Source organism: Gadus chalcogrammus, chromosome 2, assembly GCF_026213295.1.
Source record: "Gadus chalcogrammus isolate NIFS_2021 chromosome 2, NIFS_Gcha_1.0, whole genome shotgun sequence".
In the NCBI taxonomy this organism is placed as follows: Eukaryota; Metazoa; Chordata; class Actinopteri; order Gadiformes; family Gadidae; genus Gadus; species Gadus chalcogrammus.
This window is the reverse complement of record NC_079413.1, coordinates 19,623,698-19,644,791: the sequence shown is the minus strand read 5'-3', so window position 1 is coordinate 19,644,791 and position 21,094 is coordinate 19,623,698. Positions and strand designations below refer to the sequence as shown.

At 46.3% G+C, this 21,094-nt stretch overlaps 1 protein-coding gene across 1 annotated transcript; it reads right to left on the bottom strand.

Moving 5' to 3' along the window:
- Positions 1-2,745: 2,745 nt before the first annotated feature.
- LOC130402308 (TOG array regulator of axonemal microtubules protein 1-like) lies at positions 2,746-9,875 on the bottom strand. The gene is made up of 14 exons (XM_056606463.1): positions 9,841-9,875; positions 9,518-9,660; positions 7,666-7,815; positions 6,522-6,926; positions 6,065-6,191; positions 5,825-5,930; positions 5,194-5,429; positions 4,685-4,843; positions 4,462-4,588; positions 4,270-4,360; positions 3,735-3,925; positions 3,388-3,607; positions 3,207-3,293; positions 2,746-2,972 (listed from the first exon to the last, which is right to left on the bottom strand). Exons 1-14 carry the CDS (start codon positions 9,873-9,875, stop codon positions 2,746-2,748), a joined length of 2,304 nt encoding a protein of 767 aa, XP_056462438.1.
- Between the last annotated feature and the right edge of the window lie 11,219 nt (positions 9,876-21,094).

Genomic DNA, 21,094 nt, shown 5'->3' with positions numbered 1-21,094 from the left:
TTGATTCAGCATACTGATTTCGAGCTGTGTTTTTCCTTCTAAAATGCTCAATTGAACAAATTGGATTTGATTTCCCTATTTATTTAACTAATAGAGATGGAAAACGAATGCCTTTGATTAGTGAAGGCCAGATCACGGAAGAACCTCAGACTTCATTATGAGTGCGCCACACTTTTTTTTTTTTTTTTTCATAGTTCGGTTAACCGGTTACTCAAAAAAGAAATTGCCGAATATTGATATGCCTTCAAATGCATCTCAAGCACGCACATACACAACACATGTACACTACGCACACACACGCACAAACACGTAAATGCACACACACGCACGCGCACACCGCACGTCAAGACAAATACACCTACACACTCGCCGAGGTAAGACGTTATGTTTTTAAACATAAAGGCTACGCCATCGACAAACGCGCAGGTAAGAACACAGACGCACACACCGCATCGACACTCGCCCTTAAACATAACGGCTCCACCATCAACACATGCGCAGGTAGGAACACACACGCACGCGCACACACCGCAGCGACACTCGCCCAGGTAAGACGTTATGTTTTGAAACAACGGCTCCGCCATCGACACACATGCCCAGGTAAGAAGCTTTGCAAATGATATAGTTCAGGGCCCTGTTTCCCGAAAGCATCTTGAGCCTAAGTGGTTTGTGAAGTGCGTCGTACCAACATCGTTCAGTTTTCACTCCGTTTCCCGTAAGCATCGTAACGAACGTCGTGTAATGACTCGTAGCTTACGAGGGCTCCAGGGGTAGTCGTAGGGTCCTAAGAGCCCTATGTTGTTAGTATTTACTAACTTTATGCAAGGTCTACGTTCGTGCAGAACTCAGCGTTGACTCGTCCTAAAAATACAATATTATTGTAAATTATATCGCATCAAAAAAGCGGTAGCTAACGTTAGTTGAATCAAGCAAACAAATAGCTGTTGTTTTTGCCCCAAAAAGCTTGACTTACCTTGAATTTAACAGATAGTTCCTTCAAATCAGGGCTGTACGGTATGGACTAAAATGTATATCACGGTATGATTTGAGGCATAGAAGGTAACGGTATTATATCACAGTATGTTAATTGTATCTTCTAATTTCGATATAAATGCTTCTGAAGGGGTAAAATACTGGTAAGGCAGCAAAACGGCATAAAAAAAATTAAAATGTTTTCTCAAGTTACTTCCATCTCTGAAAAACACTAATGTTTAATAGTATGGATTTGTTTCTCTTGCGGACCTTGCCGTATAGGTTCGGCATCTCAATTTGGCTGAAGTGTGTGCGAGAAGGCAACGCGTACCTGGGATCGACTGTTTTGACCATCTCTTTAAAGCCCTTTCTATCGACATTTTGAAAGGGAACCATGTCCTTACACAGGCTAACAGTGACGGTGTTTGTTATCTCGTTCCACCGCTGGCATTTTGTCATAAGGACTGGCTTTGGAAAATGCCTGCGGAAGCAATGTCTGATATGGAGAGACAGCTTCACGCTACCAGCGTCTGTCTCGTAGGCTACGGTGTGGCATGAGAGCTCGTGAAGGGACTATTGCGCAAGCACACAATAGCATACTGCCTGAGATGGCAGTATCGCTGTCAAATCTGTTCCTGGGAAAAGTAATGTTGCGCCGAATTGAAAAAGGAACTATGTTTCGTTGCCATATTTTCAGTAGTTGCACGTAACTTTACTTTTTACCAGAAAAAGTAGTTAGGTTACTGCATTAGCGCGTTACTTACTTTGTTACGCGTTACACAACAATGTCTACCGGTCACACCGGTCTAACGGTAACATCAAAATCCATACCGTAGCCCAAATTCACACTGGTGTACTTTCTATACCATTTATAGTACCGTACACCCCGACTTCAAATTGACGTCAAGAGTTTCCATCAGACTCGCGCGGTAGCCAGGTGTCTCATGCATAAGGATAGCTTCCCCCCCCCCCCTAAAAAAACTCTTCGGTTCTACGCGATTCACGTGAATGACCCAATTGACCAAGAAAACGGTGATTGTCGCAAACATAATTTATTGCAGCAATTGAAAATTCCAAAAATACATGCACAGCCGAAATTACAGTACCTTAAACAGCTGAATTCTCGCAGCCATCATCCTCCGACTCTGTAGACCGTGGCACTGGCACACTACTAGCCGCAAGTGCCGCAGGTAGGAAGAACGATTAAATTGTTCGCTTGCTCATTGTTCGAATGGAAGGTTGAGATCGTTCTCCTTCTCACAGACCCGCGGCGGTTTCCCGCGCTCGATAATCTCTATGACCCTCCCCCTCCACACATTAGCCACTTAGTGGCCATTCCCTATCTTTCTCACACTCTTTTGCCTGCTACAGATTCCGGATTCATTGACGCGCCCCTTCCACGTTTAACGTGTAAAAATAAAGAAGAAAAAAAGGGGCAAATGCGCGACTGAATTTTTGCTGACGCGCATGCACGACCAGCAAAAATTCAGTCGCGCATTCTCAAATTCTGGTCGCAAAACGTGACCAATTGGTCGCAGTCTGGAGCCCTGCCTAACTGCTCCCGACGACCTGGCTATCACCTTGCATGGTTGACTCTGCCGTCGGTGTGTCAATGTGTGTATTAACCGACGTAAGTCGCTTTGGATAAAAGCGTCTGCTAAATGCCCTAATTGTAATTGTAAATTGTACCTGTTAAAGTGCAACACAAGCTACCTGTAAAAGTGCAAAGAGAGCAGTGAGTCTTCTCGTTCCCGTCCTTACGTCATTTTTTATTCAGGACATGGTTCTCAGCAGCTGGTTGAGGTCCCTGCCGACGCTCGGGGGCTGGGAGGCGGCGCTCTGCCCCAGGCCGGTCCCCATCTGATGGTGGAGGGCTCGGCACAGGCTGGTTGTCGCCCGGTGCACGCTGCCGCTGGACGGGCCCAGCAGGCCCCACAGCAGGGGCAGCGCCTTCTGCTCCACCAGCTGGGGCCGGCGGGGGTACAGCTCCATCACCAGCTCTGGGGGGGGGGAGGAGGAGACGGAGGGAAAGGGGGAGGGGAGGAGACAGGAAGAGAAGGAGGTGGAAACCAAGGAAGAGACAAAATGATGGGAGACAGGAGGAGACAGAGGAGAGGAGGCGGCAGAGCAGAGCGGATCAGATGCCGCTTGATTGGCCACACAATGGTATACGTATGTTTGGTGCTGATCATTGCAAAGAACAAAACAAACAAACATTTTAGCCATTAACAAACCTGCAACCTTCTCGATCAGGTCCACCTTTGCTTGGCCGCTAAGAGCCCGTGCCTTGAAGCAGAACGGCTCAAGGAGGAGGCTGTTGTCTGGAGAGGGGCAAGGGACGAACACATGAGTAACAAGGACAACACCGTGGTCAGACCGGACCGTGTTCTGGACAGCTCCCCACCGGGCCCTCACCGAGGTTCAGCACCAGCTCGCAGAGGGCCCCTGTGGCGGCCGAGTACACAGCGCGGTTCTTGGAGTTGAGGTGGTTGTCAACGATGGCGGGCACCAGGTGGTTGAGCACCCCGGACAGGTTGTCCTTCAGCAGGCGCACCATCCCCTGCAGGGCCTCCAGGGCGTAAAGGTTCACCTTACGGTTGGACTCCAGCAGGCGGTCTCTGAAGAGGTCAAACACCTGGGGGAGCGGGGAGAAACGGGGAACAGGTGAACAAAAAGGGGACAGGAGGGAGTCCCACCAGGAAAGGGGATAAGGGCGAGTGTGAGGTAGTGGGCGTTTACGAGCGGTGGGGGGTTTTACGGACCGGGAACAGGCTGCGGATGACCATGCTGGGGTTGTGCTGGCAGTCGGCCACCAGCTGGTCGAGGCCTTTGATGCGCTCCCTGAAGTCCTTGGACTCCAGCAGAACGGTGAGCTGCCTGATGTACTCAGCCTTGTCTTCGATGATGGGCCCCTGAGGTTTGGAGCTGTACTTGCAGTTGGGCTCCCTGGAGGGTACCACAAAATATAATGTCATGAAACTGCATGCATACTTACTACATATATATATATATGATCTTGGAAATAAGATAAAAGATATTCTTAAAGTTTGCTTCAAGTTGAGAAAACGAACAAATGCATAAATAAATATAGGAGAGACATTGCAAACAAAAGCCATCATGTGTGCTCTGGAACACGACCCCGAGAGAGGAGCTGACCTCATAGCATAAGTAAGGCTTTTACTTTCACCAACATATTTCCAAGGTGGCTGTCATGCGTCTGGGAGGAGTCTCACCTGGGGGTGGTGGTGGCGGTGTTGGTCGGGGTGGCGGTGGTGGTGGTGGGGCTGGGGGCTATGGTCGGTTTGGGGAGCTTCCTTTGGAGCGTCGAGGCCCTGGCGGTGCCACTGCCGGGAAGCGAGGATGGGGTCTGGGGCGTCTCACCCAGACCCTGACCCTGACCCTGACCCTGACACAACAAACACAACAACAACAACGTTCACCAGACCCGTCAAGCGGTAGGGTGGGGCGAGAGGGCGGGGCCTTCCGTACCTTTGCCTTGAGTCCACTGACCGCCTTGCGGGCGGCGGAAAGGTCCTTGGTGGGGATGTTCTTCTCCAGCAGGCTATCAAAGTCCCGGTGGGAGGACAGGAACAGCAACATCCGGCGGCCAAAGGACCTGAAGGGGGAGGAGTGAGACCGGCACGTCACCGAGCCGTTGGACACACGCCAAAGCCTTCAGCCAACACAGGAAGCCACCGGGGGCTCTACGTGCCTGGGTTCCGGGGAGGAGTCCAGGGCCAGCTTGACCACGGCCGGGAGGATTCTGTCCGTCACGTCCTTCCCTCCGGACAGCAGGCGGGCCACGCCCACCCTCTCCAGCAGGTCGGCCAGGTGCTGGGCGGCGCACTTCCTCACCGCCGCGCTCAGGTGGCTGCAGACGCACACAGGCTCAACATGAGGGACGCACACAAAGAGACACAAACCACAGAAGTACACAACGGATGGAGATAAGGAAACATCGGCTAGACCTCTGGAGTATCCTACCTACCAGTCCAAAGCAGATTAAGGATGTTAGAAACGTTTCCTTTGACACTCAAGTCCTGTTTAAATGTCTATTTTTTCTGTTGTGTGTTTGCATCTGCCGCTGATTCTTTGTACTTTATATAAATCACAGATTTGATCTTGCAATACCGTTACTGTGGTAGATATACTAGAAAACATAACAAGGCGCAATACAGTGTGTTTGTGTCTGCGTTGTGCGTGTGCGTGCAGCCCCCTGACCTCAAACCCCCGTCCAGGAAGGCGTTGATGCAGCGTGCCGGCGTGCAGTGCCGCACCATGTGGCCCAGCGCTGCGTCCACTTCCTCCCGGATGAAGGCGTTGCTCTCGGCCGCCTTGTGCAGCAGCGCCCTGGCCGTGGTGTCCACCTCCTTGTCCATGGCCCGCTGCAGGTGGCAGTACAGGACGCCCAGCGTGCACACGGCTACGCGGGACACGCCCGAACGCAGGTTCTTCACCTGAGAACCAGACACACACGTGGTAGACACCACTCACTCTGTAAAGGTTCTTTGAGTGTCTTGGAAAGCGCTATATGAAGGAAATGCAGGCGTTACATTATAATATGTTTCACACTCTTCGCTTCATTCAAGGCTGTGTTTTGCTGACATTGTTCATGTCGAATCAACCACTCGTTCTATGGTGTAGAATTGATGGGGATGGTTTTACACACCGCGAGGTATATAGACTAAGCTGTAGACAGGATTGAGTTAGTTTTACACTTGCAGACAGTGACGGACTGTCCACACCCGCCCGCCCACTCACACGCCCACCCACAGTGACAGACGCTGGTCTCCATGTTACGTGGTAGAGAGAGAGAGAGCACCAGGGAGCAGGCCCAGAGAGGGGGAGCTACCTCTTGCACGAGGGCGAGGCAGACGTCGCGGAGCCTGGGGAGCAGCGTGTCCACGTGGTTCTGGGCCAGACTGCGCAGCACCGTGAGCCCTTCCATCTTCTCCTGCCTGCGTTCAGAACCACAGCAGGTCAGTCAGATGAAACACAAGTTTGGATTGCTTCGACTAATTCTTGGTGTGTGTGTGGGGGGGAAAATTCTGAGTGTCTGCGGTGTGTGTGTGTGTGTGTGTGTGTGTCTCACCAGTTCTCTGAGCTGATGAGAGTGAGGCTCTGTGTCATGGCCAGCTCAGGTTTGGGGAAGGGGTGGGGCCCGGGGGGCTCTGGTGGGTCTCGCTGGGGGCCGCTGAGGGAGCCCTGGGACGGCTCATCTGCACACACACACGTTTGAAAAATAAACGCCGGTCTCAATTAGACGCCGGCGCCTTGCCATGGTCGCGTGACAACATCACAGACGTATTTCCGAGCATTACCAACTTTCGCCAATAGATGGCATCAGTTCACCAAAAGGAAAATCCAAAGGAATTAAAGGCCTGTTCCATATGGACGTCTGTCCCCAACACAAGCCGCTTGAGTTCAGGGATTGAAACAAATGAAAGCCCGGGCTAATAATTAAAGTTTTGTGGCATGCAGGCTCAATCCTATAAAAAAAGAAGAGTTACTTTGGATTGATTTATTTGTGTAAGAGATGCCATTCTTACCTCTGCTATCCAACAGCTTCTCCTCCAGCTCGGGCTCAGCGGTCAGCCTCTGGTCAGGGAAACAGCGGCCCCCGTTCTTCTGCCGCTTCCCAGAGGGCCCGGCCTCTTCCCCTGACTGGTGGGGGGACAGGCCCCGGAGCTTCTCCCGGGGGATCCTGCCGTTCCTCAGACGCTCCTGCACAGGGGGAAACGGGCTGAACGCGCACTTACCTCTGCCCGCCACGCCTTCAGGAACGTCAGAGGCCGGCGGGCTGCCTGGGGCCTGGGACCTCTGGCCGTTGGCGAAATGGGAGCGCTCCGTCCCAGAGAGGTCCGCCTCGGCGCCTCCGAGCGCCCGGCGGCGGGCAGAGGCAGCGGCGTTCCAGGAAGAGGGGGCGGAGCTCAGCGGGGCGTCCCGCAGATCCACTGTGAAGGACACTGTTTAAAAGTACACGTTAAGCATACTTTAAAGCAACAAATATACTTGGAATAACTTTTGTATGCTTCAATTATATTTGTACTACAATAAAGTGTACTACTTGTTCACCTGGGCGTCTATGTGGGGGCTTGGCCTCAGTAGGGCGGAGGACGATCCTCACGTTGGCGCCAGCGGCTGGGGCAGCCAACCGGGGCAGCCTAGCCCCATGAGGGTGGTCAGGGTCAGCCACTTCTAATGAGGGGAAATTAAGTACACTTTATTAAAACATTTTAATAGTGTTTTACACAGGACTTGAAAATAAGTGTACTTTACACAAGTACACAATGACCACGTATTTGCAATTTTTCTAAGGCACTCTGATACAATTTGAGATTCACTTTCTGCAAGTATACTAAAATACACTTCTACTTTGCTATTGAGTATACTTTTTCCAAGTACACATACGTACAATTTACAATACACTTACAATAAAGTACACTTGCAATACACTAAAGTATACGACTTCTTCACCTGGGGGGGTTTGGCCCGGGGAAGTCTCCTGGCTCGAGGCGGCACCCAGAGCCCGTGCACGGGGGGACACGGTGTCGGAGTGCGCCGCCGTGATCCAGGCTTCCTGGCCGTCAGCCTCCTCAGCCACAGCCAACCGGGGCAGCCTAGACCCACGAGGGTAGCGGGGGTTAAGGCCCGGGGGCTTGGCCTCAGTAGGGGGGCGGAGGACGATCCTGCCTGGGGCCTGGGACCTCTGGCCGTTGGCGGACTGGGAGCGCTCCGTCCCAGAGAGGTCCGCCTCGGCGCCTCCGAGCGCCCGGCGGCGGGCGGAGGCAGCGGCGTTCCGGGACGAGGGGGCGGAGCTCAACGGGGCGTCCCGCAGATCCACTGTGAAGGACACTGTTTAAAAGTACACGTTAAGCATACTTTAAAGCAACAAATATACTTAGAATAACTTTTGTATGCTTCAATTATATTTGTACTACAATAAAGTGTACTACTTGTTCACCTGGGGGTCTATGTGGGGGCTTGGCCTCAGTAGGGCGGAGGACGATCCTCTCGTTGGCGCCAGCGGCTGGGGCAGCCAACCGGGGCAGCCTAGCCCCACGAGGGTGGTCAGGGTCAGCCACTTCTAATGAGGGGAAATTAAGTACACTTTAATAAAACATTTTAATAATGTTTTACACAGGACTTGAAAATAAGTGTACTTTACACAAGTACACAATGACCACGTATTTGCAATTTTTCTAAGGCACTCTGATACAATTTGAGATTCACTTTCTGCAAGTATACTAAAATACACTTCTACTTTGCTTATTTAGTATACTTTTTCTAAGTACACATACGTACAATTTACAATACACTTACAATAAAGTACACTTTTTATAAGTACAATCCAATACCACTTCAAGTATTTCAGAATTAATGTACTTTTTTTTCAGTACATTAAAGTGGAACTTAATGGCATTTATTGTGAAGTACACTTTTGAAAAGTACATACGTTAAACATACTTTAATTTAAGCACAAAAAGTAAATGTTCACTTGTAATAACTTTTCTATACTTTAATTATATTTGCAATACACTAAAGTATACAACTTCTTCACCTGGGGGAGTTTGGCCCGGGGAAGTCTCCTGGCTCGAGGCGGCACCCAGAGCCCGTGCACGGGGGGACACGGTGTCGGAGTGGGCCGCCTGGATCCAGGCTTCCTGGCCGTCAGCCTCCTCAGCCACAGCCAACCGGGGCAGCCTAGACCCACGAGGGTAGCAGGGGTTAAGGCCCGGGGGCTTGGCCTCAGTAGGGGGGCGGAGGACGATCCTGTCGTTGGCGCCAGCGGCTGGGGCAGCCAACCGGGGCAGCCTAGACCCACGAGGGTAGCGGGGGTTAAGGCCCGGGGGCTTGGCCTCAGTAGGGGGGAGGAGGACGATCCTCTCGTTGCTGCCACCACCTGGGGCAGCCAACCGGGGCAGCCTAGACCCACGAGGGTAGCGGGGGTTAAGGCCCGGGGGCTTGGCCTCAGTAGGGGGGTGGAGGACGATCCTGTCGTTGGCGCCAGCGGCTGGGGCAGCCAACCGGGGCAGCCTAGACCCACGATGGTGGTCAGGGTCAGCCACTTCTAATGAGGGGAAATTAAGTACACTTTAATAAAACAATTTAATAGTGTAGTACACAGGACTTGAAAATAAGTGTACTTACATAAGTACACTAAATGACCACCTATTTGCAATTTTTCTAAGGCATTCTAATACAATTTGAGATTAACTTTCTGCAGGTATACTAAAATACACTTCTACTTTGCTATTGAGTATACTTTTTCTAAGTACACATACGTACAACTTACAATACACTTACAATAAAGTACACTTTTTATAAGTACAATGCAATACCACTTTAAGTATTTCAGAATTAGAATACTTTTTTTTCAGTATATTAAAGTGGAACTTAATGACATTTATTATGAAGTACACTTATGAAAAGTACATACGTTAAACATACTTTTAATTAAGCACAAAAAGTAAAAGTATACTTGTCATAACTTTTGTATGCTTCAATTATATTTGCAATACACTAAAGTATACAACTTCTTCACCTGGCGGGGTTCTGCCCGGGGAAGTCTCCTGGCTCGAGGCGGCACCCAGAGCCCGTGCACGGGGGGACACGGTGTCGGAGTGGGCCGCCTGGATCCAGGCTTCCTGGCCGTCAGCCTCCTCAGAAACAGCCAACCGGGGCAGCCTAGCCCCACGAGGGTAGCGGGGGTTAAGGCCCGGGTGCTTGGCCTCAGTAGGGGGGCGGAGGACGACCCTCTCGTTGCTGCCACCAGTTGGGGCAGCCAACCAGGGCAGCCTAGCCCCACGAGGGTAGCGGGGGTTAAGGCCCGGGGGCTTGGCCTCAGTAGGGGGGGCGGGGACGAGCCTGGTCACCTCGGTGTAGGACTCCCTGTCCGCCATCATGATGGAAGCAGGGGTCAGTTGAGCCCACAAAGAAAATAATGTCTTCCTGTCCATCGTCGCTGTTCGATAATCTCTCTATGAGTCTCTGTAATGAAACATATTCAATTTATTATTTAATTAATGGAGTCTTTACCACATACATAGATTGGACCACTGCTTGGGTCTGAAGCATACTCATGCAATTTTGAATTCTGGTACAAGAAATTAAGTGTGTGAGTGATGTGAAAAATGTGTGAAAAGAGAATAAAACGGCATGAGTTGTACGCTCCTATCACGGTGTCTCATTAGGTTTACAACAACATTACTTGCATTGGAAGTCGAAAAAAAACACTAATTCGGTAAAAGTCACCGTTCATCACTGAAAAGTTGAACCAACCACGAGTGTGAGTGCAGCGCATACCGAACCATGTAATAATATCACGTCACTAGCCACTAAGAGAGTGAGCTAATGCAGTCGTTAAAACACCTCCAGCAGCAGCATTGCTTCAGATATGACCCTCATTAAGTGCGATGGCGTGAATACATGCAGCAAGAACGTTCCACAAATGTACCGATCTGTATATTCATGCGGTATTACGGTTATGGTTTTCGACTTTACGGTTTTGGTGACAAAAGGTTACGACGATAAATCGATCAGTGTTTTCCCCGTGAAAAAACATTTACAATAACATACATAATTGTTAGCGTTATCGATCAGTTAGATGACTTTCTAAAATGACATTGAACTTTTCGAAGAGAGGGCAAGGGCCCTTTGGTGTTTGTTGGAGAGTGAGGTGAGAGAGGCCGTGGCGGGCCCGAGGTCCACGACGCCCCGAGCACGGCTTAACCTTATTTCAATCGAGCAGTATGTGGTAGGCTAGATTTATCTTTTACACTTCGATAAATATATAATTGATATGTAATAATGTGCCAGGGACGGATTTATAATAGCATTGACATAAGATGGGACTACTTATTACTTAGAGCTATAGTTCATGAGTCATGACTTACCTCTACTTGGCGTCGAAGGGCGAATGAAAACTTTAGAACTTGAGCAGGTACTTGATTGACACGAGGCATTATGACGAGTCCAGCTTCCCGAACCTATCATTGAGCGCATTGTGACCTCACAGTAATTTGTGTGTGTTTTAATAGAAAACCAGCCAGGATACCCCAGATCTTTGAAACAAAAATATCACAAAACACTAATGCTTTGCATCATTGCGTATGCATGCTACTGATACAGAAAATGGCACCAGGTGTGATGTGACCGTGTGAGGATTAAACCAACCTGAGTTGGACATCAGTGAATCACACATATGAATGCATGCGTTCATATGCATGTGCATATGAACATTGCAAAGTATAATATTCAACATTTCCACATTCAATCGTCATAAAATATCTGATTGCCTAAACTACTACGCTACTACGCATTTCAAGGTTATGGTTTGGCAGCAGGTGGCAGCATAGGACCTGAAACCAAACATTTCAAACCCGCAAGAAAGACACCCTCATATCAATTTGGGGGCCCGAAATCTTTAGTGCCACTCACAGGCCAAAGCTGGGTTTACTTTAGTGCTCAAAAGTTTGAAACATGGCCGGTTAGCTTTTTCCTTTCGGCTCTGTATTCATTTTCCATGCTGAGAACGACACAATATTCAGTTATGCAATTTATTATTTTTTTGGGCGATTTAAGTCACTAGCCAAAGACAGATGCTTATGTCCAATGGCCTATTGTTGGCTAGGTCTGTTGGTTTACGGCCTGATAACAGATGCTCATTGAATCAGGGTCAAGGACAAAATAACATATTCAAACACCACATCCTTCAAATGAATCATCTTGGCCTACTTTTGACGTAGGCTACTTTCTATAATTGTAGGTTGTACTTGGTGATCATGTCTTTGCCCTACATTGTAGGGCTAATACATGATCACCAGCCTACCACCTACAATTATAGAAATTATAATTGTAGCGTTTTCTCCCGGAGGCCAAGGGAAGACAGCCTTCCCTGTCTTTTAGACATCCAATAAAAACATTATATTAACAGTTTCGGGTTATTCTTTGGTGCCGTGTTGCTGTCATTTCTTACACATTTTCTCGTCTCATTGAGCATTTCAAAATGCGACCCTCTAAATGTTAAATACTGAATACGAGGTAAAACACGACATTGCACACTGTATGTCCCATGGGATGGCATCCCTTGGTGAGAAAAAAGGATTAACCAATCAGGTGAGGCAACCGTTATGACACTGAGCCAGATCTGATAAAAGCACGGGTTGACTCCAGAGTCCAAGTCGGTGGCAGTGGAGAAGCTTGGTCATTTACGTCCGGCTGGACCAATGAGGCGTGTGTTTGGACCCACTGATCGGACTCGGACTGTGACTGGACGAGAGATGGCAGATTCAGGAGGGACAGGAAATGACGAAGGAAGTTAATCAAGTGCGGTAGAGTATGAGGAGCTTGAAGAGCTTGAGGAAGAGAAGGATGAATTAAGTAGTACAGAGAATCTAATCCATTTAGAGGATGGAAATTGGGATACAAGAGGGAAGAAAAGGAAAACACGTGAAAACAAAGATGAAGGCAAACCGAATGAAATAAAGGTTATCATTCGATTCCAAACTCCGGGTGCATTGGATCCTTTAAAAATTAGCGATGCTGTGTATGAACTAGTAGGTGAGGTGCATGCTGTTAGAACACTAAGGGATGGAAACTTGATGATTGTTTGTAGGGATAAAGATCAACAGGTTGGTCTAATGAGGTGCAAAACACTGATGGGAATGAATATTATACCGCAGATATGGGAAGAAAGAGGGAGAGTTATGGGAGTTATATCTAGTGTACCAACTGATCTGACTGAAGAAGAAATTAAAACCAATGTAAGAGGAGCTCAAGTAAACAAAGTTAAGCATCTGACATATACCAGAGATGGAGTTAAGGGACATGAAAAAATTCTATAGTTTACTATAGTAAATAAACTATAGTATACCCTATATATAGGCCTACTATAGTAAATATTGTAGTGTTTTTGAACCTTACTATAGTAGTTTTACTACAGTAAACTATACTGCAGTTTTATTACTACAGTATACCACATATATACTACTACAGTAAACTATAGTATACTACAGAAAACTGCAGTTTTATTACTACAGTATACTACATTATATGCTACTACAGTTTACTACATAAACTACAATCTACTGAAGTAAATTACAGAACTTTTATCATACTTTTATTTTGCTATAGAATACTACAATTACGACCTCATAGTACTATATATACTGCATTACAATAACTGCATTATGCAGTACTTTGTTGTTCTTTTAACTATGTCATTGTACTTTACCTAATGGATATTTTCAACTGTATCACTTTTTGTTGTTGCCATTTTTAACCATAGTGCTGTAACAATAATTCACTGCACATTAATTAGGCTTACAACCACCATTACAGGGTTCATACACATTTTGACCAATAGATTTCCATGACTTTTCAATGACTTTTCCATGACTAAACATTTTGAGAAAATTCTGGTGTGTACATGAAAAAGTGATCAAATGTAGTATTTAAACTAACAATGAGAAATCCAAACCATTGATGTTTGCTTCCTTTGGCATGGCTCGTTAATGCCGCCTCTCCCATGTTTGAAATGTGAAATGCTTTGCCACCACAGAAACCCACAATTTTGCTCATCCCAGGTAAATGAATGACATGAAAATATGAATATAACAAATTTCCATGACTTCTCCAAAACATTTGGGATTTAATTTTTTTTCAAGCACTTTTCCAGGCCTGGAAATAGCCATTTTAAAATTCCATGACTTTTCCAGGTTTTTCATGACCGTATGAACCCTGCCATTAACACAGTGTTTTCTACAGACTGCTAAAATACAAAAAAAATAGAACAAAAGTTTATCTTTCTTTTAACAGTTGATAATTTATTGTTTCTTAAATTTGGCAGCATTGTTCAGCTTTTGTCGTATAAATGCTTTTATGTTCGTATCAGTTACGTAGGTGAACTTCAACTTTGCAGCATCTGTGGGAATACACACACACACACACACACACACACAAACACATACACGAAAGATGAGCATGAGAATGAGGGTATCACTCAACCAACATCTTTTCTCATTTCTATATACCTACTTGTTATTTATATTTTATTTATTTATTTAACCTTTATTTTTCCAGATAAAACATTAAGAACAGTTTCTTATTTACAATATTGATCTGGTCCAAGAGGCCCCACCAGGAATAAAAGGTACAAATAACAAAAACACAAGCATGACTAATTTAGACAAATATAAAATGGATATACAAATACATAGCCATACAGAAAGAAAATAGAAAACACCAATGCGCAATAAATAATAATAATAATTAAGATGGGTCAATGTTATATTGTGTGTGAAGGGTGTAATGCAAATGAGAAACAGTGGAATCAACAGGAGCAGGGGGGGTCTACTAAGACATAGTTAAGTTTCTGCTTGAAGGCAGACTGTGATATGAAAGCTGTACGTTTGAGGGTGCTGTAAGATTTGTTCCAGTCAAAAGCTGCTGCAAAATGAAAGGAGTTTCGGCCGAAGGTAGTCCTGGTGAGTGGGTTGATGAGTTTGATAAGCTCAGATGATCTTGTGCGGTAAGTGCTTCTAGAGAGATGGAGAAGGGAGGAAAGGTAATACGGGGTCTTGCCCAGGAGCGTCTTATAAATAAACTGAAGCCAATGTCGGAGTCGACGGGTTTGGAGCGAGGGCCAGTCCACCAGTTTGAAAAGTTCACAGTGGTGTGTATTAAAGGGAGCATTGGTGGCAAAGCGGATAGCTGAATGGTGAGAACGTCCATTTTGTGTAGCGCTGTTTTTGAAGCCATTTTATAGATTGTATCACCATAGTCAACGATGGGCAGAATGGTCCTTTTTACAAGTGTACGTTTAGCAGAGCGTGTGAAGAATGCTTTGTTACGGAAGAGAAAGGCCAATCTGGCCTCACTTTAATCTGAATATTATTAATATGGGTGGAGAATGAAAGGGAAGAGTCCAGCCAAAGCCCTAGATATTTATAGGACTTGACAAACTCCAGTTCGGAGTTGTCAGCGCAAACGATCTTGGGGGGGCTGGAGGTGTTGTTGTTGGTGTTCGATTGAAAAGTATGCATTTTGTCTTTTTAGAGTTGAGCCGTAGGAGAAGGTTGTGGAAAGAGTGCTCAATAGAAGTGAGACTGTCTTGAAGAGTGGAGGATTTCAACAAGGTCCTGTTTGGCTAGGCCAGGTTTACCTTCTGTGCAGCTGCTGGATCACTGGCCAGTCACTGAATGGCCTGCCATATATTCCCTGGTATACATCCCATGTAGGAGATCATTTATGATCTCCTACTGCCTGGAATCCGGTACGCCCACGGGTACCGGATTCCAGGCAGCGGCATCGGTCTCTCCCGGAGGCCCGGCCCTCCATCGACCTCCCCTTGCCGGTCGGCTCTTCCCGCGGCGAGCGGCCGTGTTATCTGGTGCCCGGCTCTTCATCTCGGCGCTTTAAACGCTCTCCGATGAGCGATGGAGCGCGAGAGCGGGACGCGGTGAGATGGCGACGGCGGCGGCGCCCACGATGAGTTTCCGTCTGAAGCTTTGTGCGGAAACACACAAAAGGCGACGGCGAGAAATGTTAATGAGTTTCCGAGCCGAGCAGACAATCAAGGGGAGCCAAAGGAATGTTTCTATCACACCTAAAGACCTGGCATTTAATCAAAGAGGCCTGGGAAAATGGCCGCCCGCTAGGCCGCGCACGCACACGCACACACCGTACAACAAGACAAAGGCAGCGACACCCTCACCGAGCCAAGACGTTATGTTTTTAAACATAATGGCTCCGCCATCGACACACGCGCAGGTAAGAACACGCACACACGTGCACACACTGCTGTGACACTTGCCCAGGTAAGACGTTATGTCTTGAAACATAACTGCTCCCCAGACACACGGGCCCAGGTAAGAACACACGCACACACCGCAGCTACACACTCGCCCAGGTAAGTCATTAGGTTTTTAAACATAACGGCCCTGCCGTCGACCAACTCTCCCAGGTAACACGTTCCGTCTATAGACTGTAGAAATTGTGATAAAAGAAGGGAAGAGACAATTTCTCACCTCGACAAGCAACGGCGGGTCGTTCATTTTGTCATAGCTATAAAAAAACGTTCAATTCAAACATCGCAACGACTGGCATATCAACACATAAGTCACTTGATCTTAAAGAGACAGTGTCCCTATAAAACAGAACGAAAACATGTCACGTAGCCTATCTCTACTATAACCGCATTTCATATTAATCGCATCGTTTGCTGCGTTACAAACGTTATGCAGCTTCAGCGAGCTTCAGTGATGGTTTCAATAACAATTCAATAGCTGTTGTTCTCCCGTTCCCCCCATTCTCCGTTCCATTTCGAGACGTGTATGGACAGTAGGGCTGTAACGATACTTGTATCGAAACCGAAATCGCGACACTCAAAGCCACGAACCTGTCTCGCGGTGTGAGAAGGCAGAAGCGCGATATGCCCTTTCTAACTCTCCGGTCAAATTGTCCGATTGAAATGTGCTGATAATTGTCTAAATAATAGTCTGCTGACAGCGCCCCCTCCTATCGATGCCGTAAGTATGCGACGAGATGCCCTCTCTGTGATGACAGCTCTCCGTGGCAACGGAGGATTGCATTTCTCCACAGCCGTCGAAGTCCTCATATGCGATATGAACGACATTTATCCAGAGTGGGCCAAGCGCGAAAAAAATTGCCTCTGTGATCCTGTCTATTGTTTTGTGTGATTTGATCGGCAGTTTGTCTGCTTATAGGTCGGAATGAAGCGGCCACCGATTATTGACAGGATGGGTACTTTATTCTACCGGACTCGTTCACTTCTTCACTAGACACACGCGCTTCCGCTCGCTCTCCTCGCTCGTCCACTCACTCGCTGACGTCACTCACACACGCATATGCACACTGCCAATCTCGCGCACACACATATGCTACTCGTAACACTATGCCTCGTTATTGCGTCGTTCATGTTAAGACTATCATGTTTTTCCCCATCTATTGAAAGTTAGGCTATTAAACATGTTGCATTCTATACGGCCTGATTATGTCATTATTTAAGCTACATAGCCTAATAGGAAGCGCTAATAAGGATATTTGACTAAACCAACCAAACAGTTTAGGGTTTTTGCCTACCAGCAAAAAGCATCCTCCAACTGCAATCTTTGGTTATTTCTTTATTAATTTAGCTATACTTTAATAGTATTCTTTCTGTTCAAATCTGTTCAGTGTTCCAAATTGTATTTGTATTTGCTATTAAATGTTACATTAAGTTAATTGGTATACAAGTGTTGTTTAAATAAAATGCTTTTTAAATTTAAAAAAATCGTGGGATGTATCGAACCGTGGGTCAAAAATCGTGATACGAACCGAATCGTGAGTTTGTGTATCGTTACAGCCCTAATGGAGAGCATTATTTATTTTGCTTGTTTCATTAAAATTCATTAATTAATTAATTAATTAGTTAAGGCCGCCACCAGGGTGCGCCCCCAACGCTTTTGTCGCCCCCAACGCATTTGTCACCCTGGGTGACCGCCTAGTTCGCATATGCCTAGCGCCGGCCCTGCGTGTGCGAACGAGAATGTCAGGGAGAAAGAGTGCCATGAGAAGATTAAAAAATAAATAAACAATAAAAGCTATTTAATAATTGATTTGCATTCATAGTATACTACACTTTCCATTGAACAATTACCTCTGTTACCATAAATTGACGTATTTTATAATGTAATCAAATGCTCACACTAGCTGCTTTCAAACACACCTGTAAATCCTGATATTCTCCCGATGGACCGTATGTGTGAACAACATATTCTGACATTTGTACCCTGAAAATCTCCTGAATAAAACATTTTCTCCGTAGGAAATGTAAATTACCATATATGTGAATGAGGAGTAGAAAGTCTGTATTACTTACACCACTTCAGTGGGCATGTGTATGGCGCTTCTGCATGTCATTGAGTGGCCCCCTAAATGATAATCAGCCTGTTGCCTTTTGTTCGCCGAATGGTTAAAAAATATTGAAATGTTGGCACTGCTTTTAAGAGTCATTTGTGGTGAACGAATTGTATACGTTGTAAAATTATAGGCAATATGTTATTATATTATGCGCTCAGAAATTTGTTACATTATCGACTGGTGTTTCCACATTATTGCAATGGGTTTGATTACTAAACTCTAGTTACAATTAAAATTAAACAAACGCTAATTGTTCGGTTTAAAACACTTAATGTGAGCCATGCAGTGAGCCATGCACCTTTAACGCTGAGGCTAACCACGGCCTCTGATGGGCTCATCGCCAGACACCAATTTTTCCATTTTGTTAGTGACGTGCTTTCGGTTTACATAGAGTAATTGTATGTTTACAGAGAGTGCGAACAGATTAGATTGGAATTCTGGAACCTAAAGTGGCCCCGTTTCCCTAAACTAACTGTTTACTTTTTTTCACCCTAATTTATCAGCGTCCAGGTGTGGCACGCTTGGAAAAATAGCCCAGAAATCCTGTCCAAACAATAGCAGGCAGCACCCAGGGGAGGCTCGAGGCTTAACACAGAGTCATGGAGCTCCACACTGTCCGCCGCATCAGCCTTAATAAGGTCACTGATTATTCGTGAGAGGGTTGAGCTATAAACTCGATTTGAGTGATCTAATAATCTCTAAATAATCTCTCCTTGCGTAAGTGGGAGCTGATCAAGTTGATGTGTGCGCGGGCGGCAGCGGTAAGAAGGGGTTCAAAGACAGATGAAAAACGGGTGACGATATATGCATAAAGCGCACATGTAGCGTAATGCTTTACAAATGACGTGGGTCCGCTTCAAGTTTTACTTGTATGCATTAGGGCTGGGGGTAAACGATTATTTATTAAACGATTAATCGGGCGATTATTTCATCGATTAGTCGACTAATCTAATGACTAATTGGATGGTTATCTATTTCTGTTGCTCGATTAATAAAAACCATAATGTATCTCAAATAAATACCAAAAAATTCTTAATAATATACTTTATTTAACAACAGTTTTGCACAGCAAAAAACCTTCTGCTTTACACAAAATAAAATAAATAAAATAGTTTCACTGTTATACAAAATGAAAGACCAGCCGTGCTCAAATCTGCCAGTGTGAGTGTGGCCAGTCTGGCCAGGCCGGGCCAATTTGGCCACTTGGGAGAGGTGTGCTGCTACGGTACGGGCCGCTACGGTACAGATGCTAATGAGCCGACACGCGCAGTCGCGCACACACACGGCTACGCAACCTGAGCTGGATGACGTATAGTCCATGCGACGACCACGGACATAATAAAGGCGACGAGCCTTCTTTCCCATTAAACGGTAAACATCTATCCAAATAAGCAACAGACTCAGCAAAGTGCGAAGTGTGTTCTCTGTGTTGTTGTCCATTGTCCTCGAAAATCGTCGACGGAGAAATTTGACGTCGACGAATTTTTCATCGACGCGTCGCTACAGCTCTAGTATGCATGCGGTCTAATATGCATTTGTCTCGAAACAATATTCTGCTTTGTGTGTTTTTGAATTTCTCGATACAGATAAAGTAATTTAAAGCCCCCTAATCGTCTGCTTGGGCCTGCGTATGTCTGTTTGTGGGAGAGAAAGTTTGCTTGAGTTGACAAATAGTTGTCGCTTAAGATAAGCGTCTGCTATAAAAAACATTCAATGGTCATTATTGTCGTATCTTATCATACGCTATAAGATACGAGTCACTAATGAACAGTTGGGCTGTATCTTGGTCAAGGTTGCCTACAGGTAGACCGAAAACCCGAAATCATCTGGGCCTTTCCTGCACCCTAACCTGGAGCCTAGATTGTCATGACAGGGTAGTCTTTGTGCCAAAGTAGATTGGATAAAGTACAGTTGGGGAGGCAGGGAAGACACCATTTTGTTTCTCTTCCTCAAGATAATAGTTCTGCAGAATTGAGTGAGGGGGTCACCTTAAGTTTTCCTTGTCCTCAGTTTCTGTGTCTTCTCCGTGTGTGCGCGTGTGTGTGTGTGTGTGTGTTCGAGTTCTCACAGCTGAGATCTGAGACCTCCCTGTGGTACCGACCGTCCAAAACACTCAAAATTCTGCTGACGGTCCACGCATCCCCAGCGCTAACACAAGACCGGTCTCTCATAAATATGTATAAAGTAAATGAAAGCCGGTGAATATTACCACTTATTCTACTTCATTTAAGAATGCTCGATTCTGATTGGCTGGGAGGGGTGCATTAATCCGGCATATTGCCCGCTGACTTGTCGGTTCTACTTGCTGCTGACTGAGCACAGTAGATCAATACGCCGCTTGTATCGTTTTCTATCACACACATTTCAAACACGAGGTCCGTTGTAAAAATAAACCAAGGAGTGCATGTTTGATCGATCGTCATTAAAGCTGACTTGATACGAATGTAACAACTACGTTGTTAAACTAGTGATCAGTTGCAACCTTGTGTGGTTGCTATAGAAACGCGTTACCTACAGTTGAGCTAACGTTATTCACCGTAGTTCTAAAGGGAACTACTTTTCGAGGGAGATGAACTTAAACAGAGCATACATTTAATAAGCATGCAATACGAATAAGAAAAAGGCTAATTATTAAAGTATTTGAATTGTTTTATTATGTTGGCCGACGCGAAGTAGAATAAACGGAATAATCACCTCAAGGCAGGGCAATAAACAGTTTGATATGCCCGGCTCGCGGAAGGTTACCACGAGGTAAGCCGTCCACGAGCCGGGCATATCAAACAGTTTATTGCCCGGCCTCTCGTGATTATTCCTTACTTATCTCCACACAGATTAAACTTCTCCCTAGAACTTCCAAGGACACACACACACACACAGACACCCTATATGCGCTCACACACAAGCCTATACACACACACCTATACAATTACACGCACACACACACCTATTCGCACACAAACGCCTATAGGCACACACATACACGCACGCACACACGCTGAGCTGAGCTGAAGCAGAGGTTTCTCAAGAAATGTGATGGCTGAACACTCGATAAAGACTCTCGTGCATTCGAGGCGAATCCTCTGTCAGGTGGAGAGGTGAAAATGGAAACATGATCAAAGATAAGGGGTTGCCTCGCTTCATCTCCACCGGCCCCAGCTATTGGCCGTGGCTAAATAAATTGATTTAAATCAATGCAGAT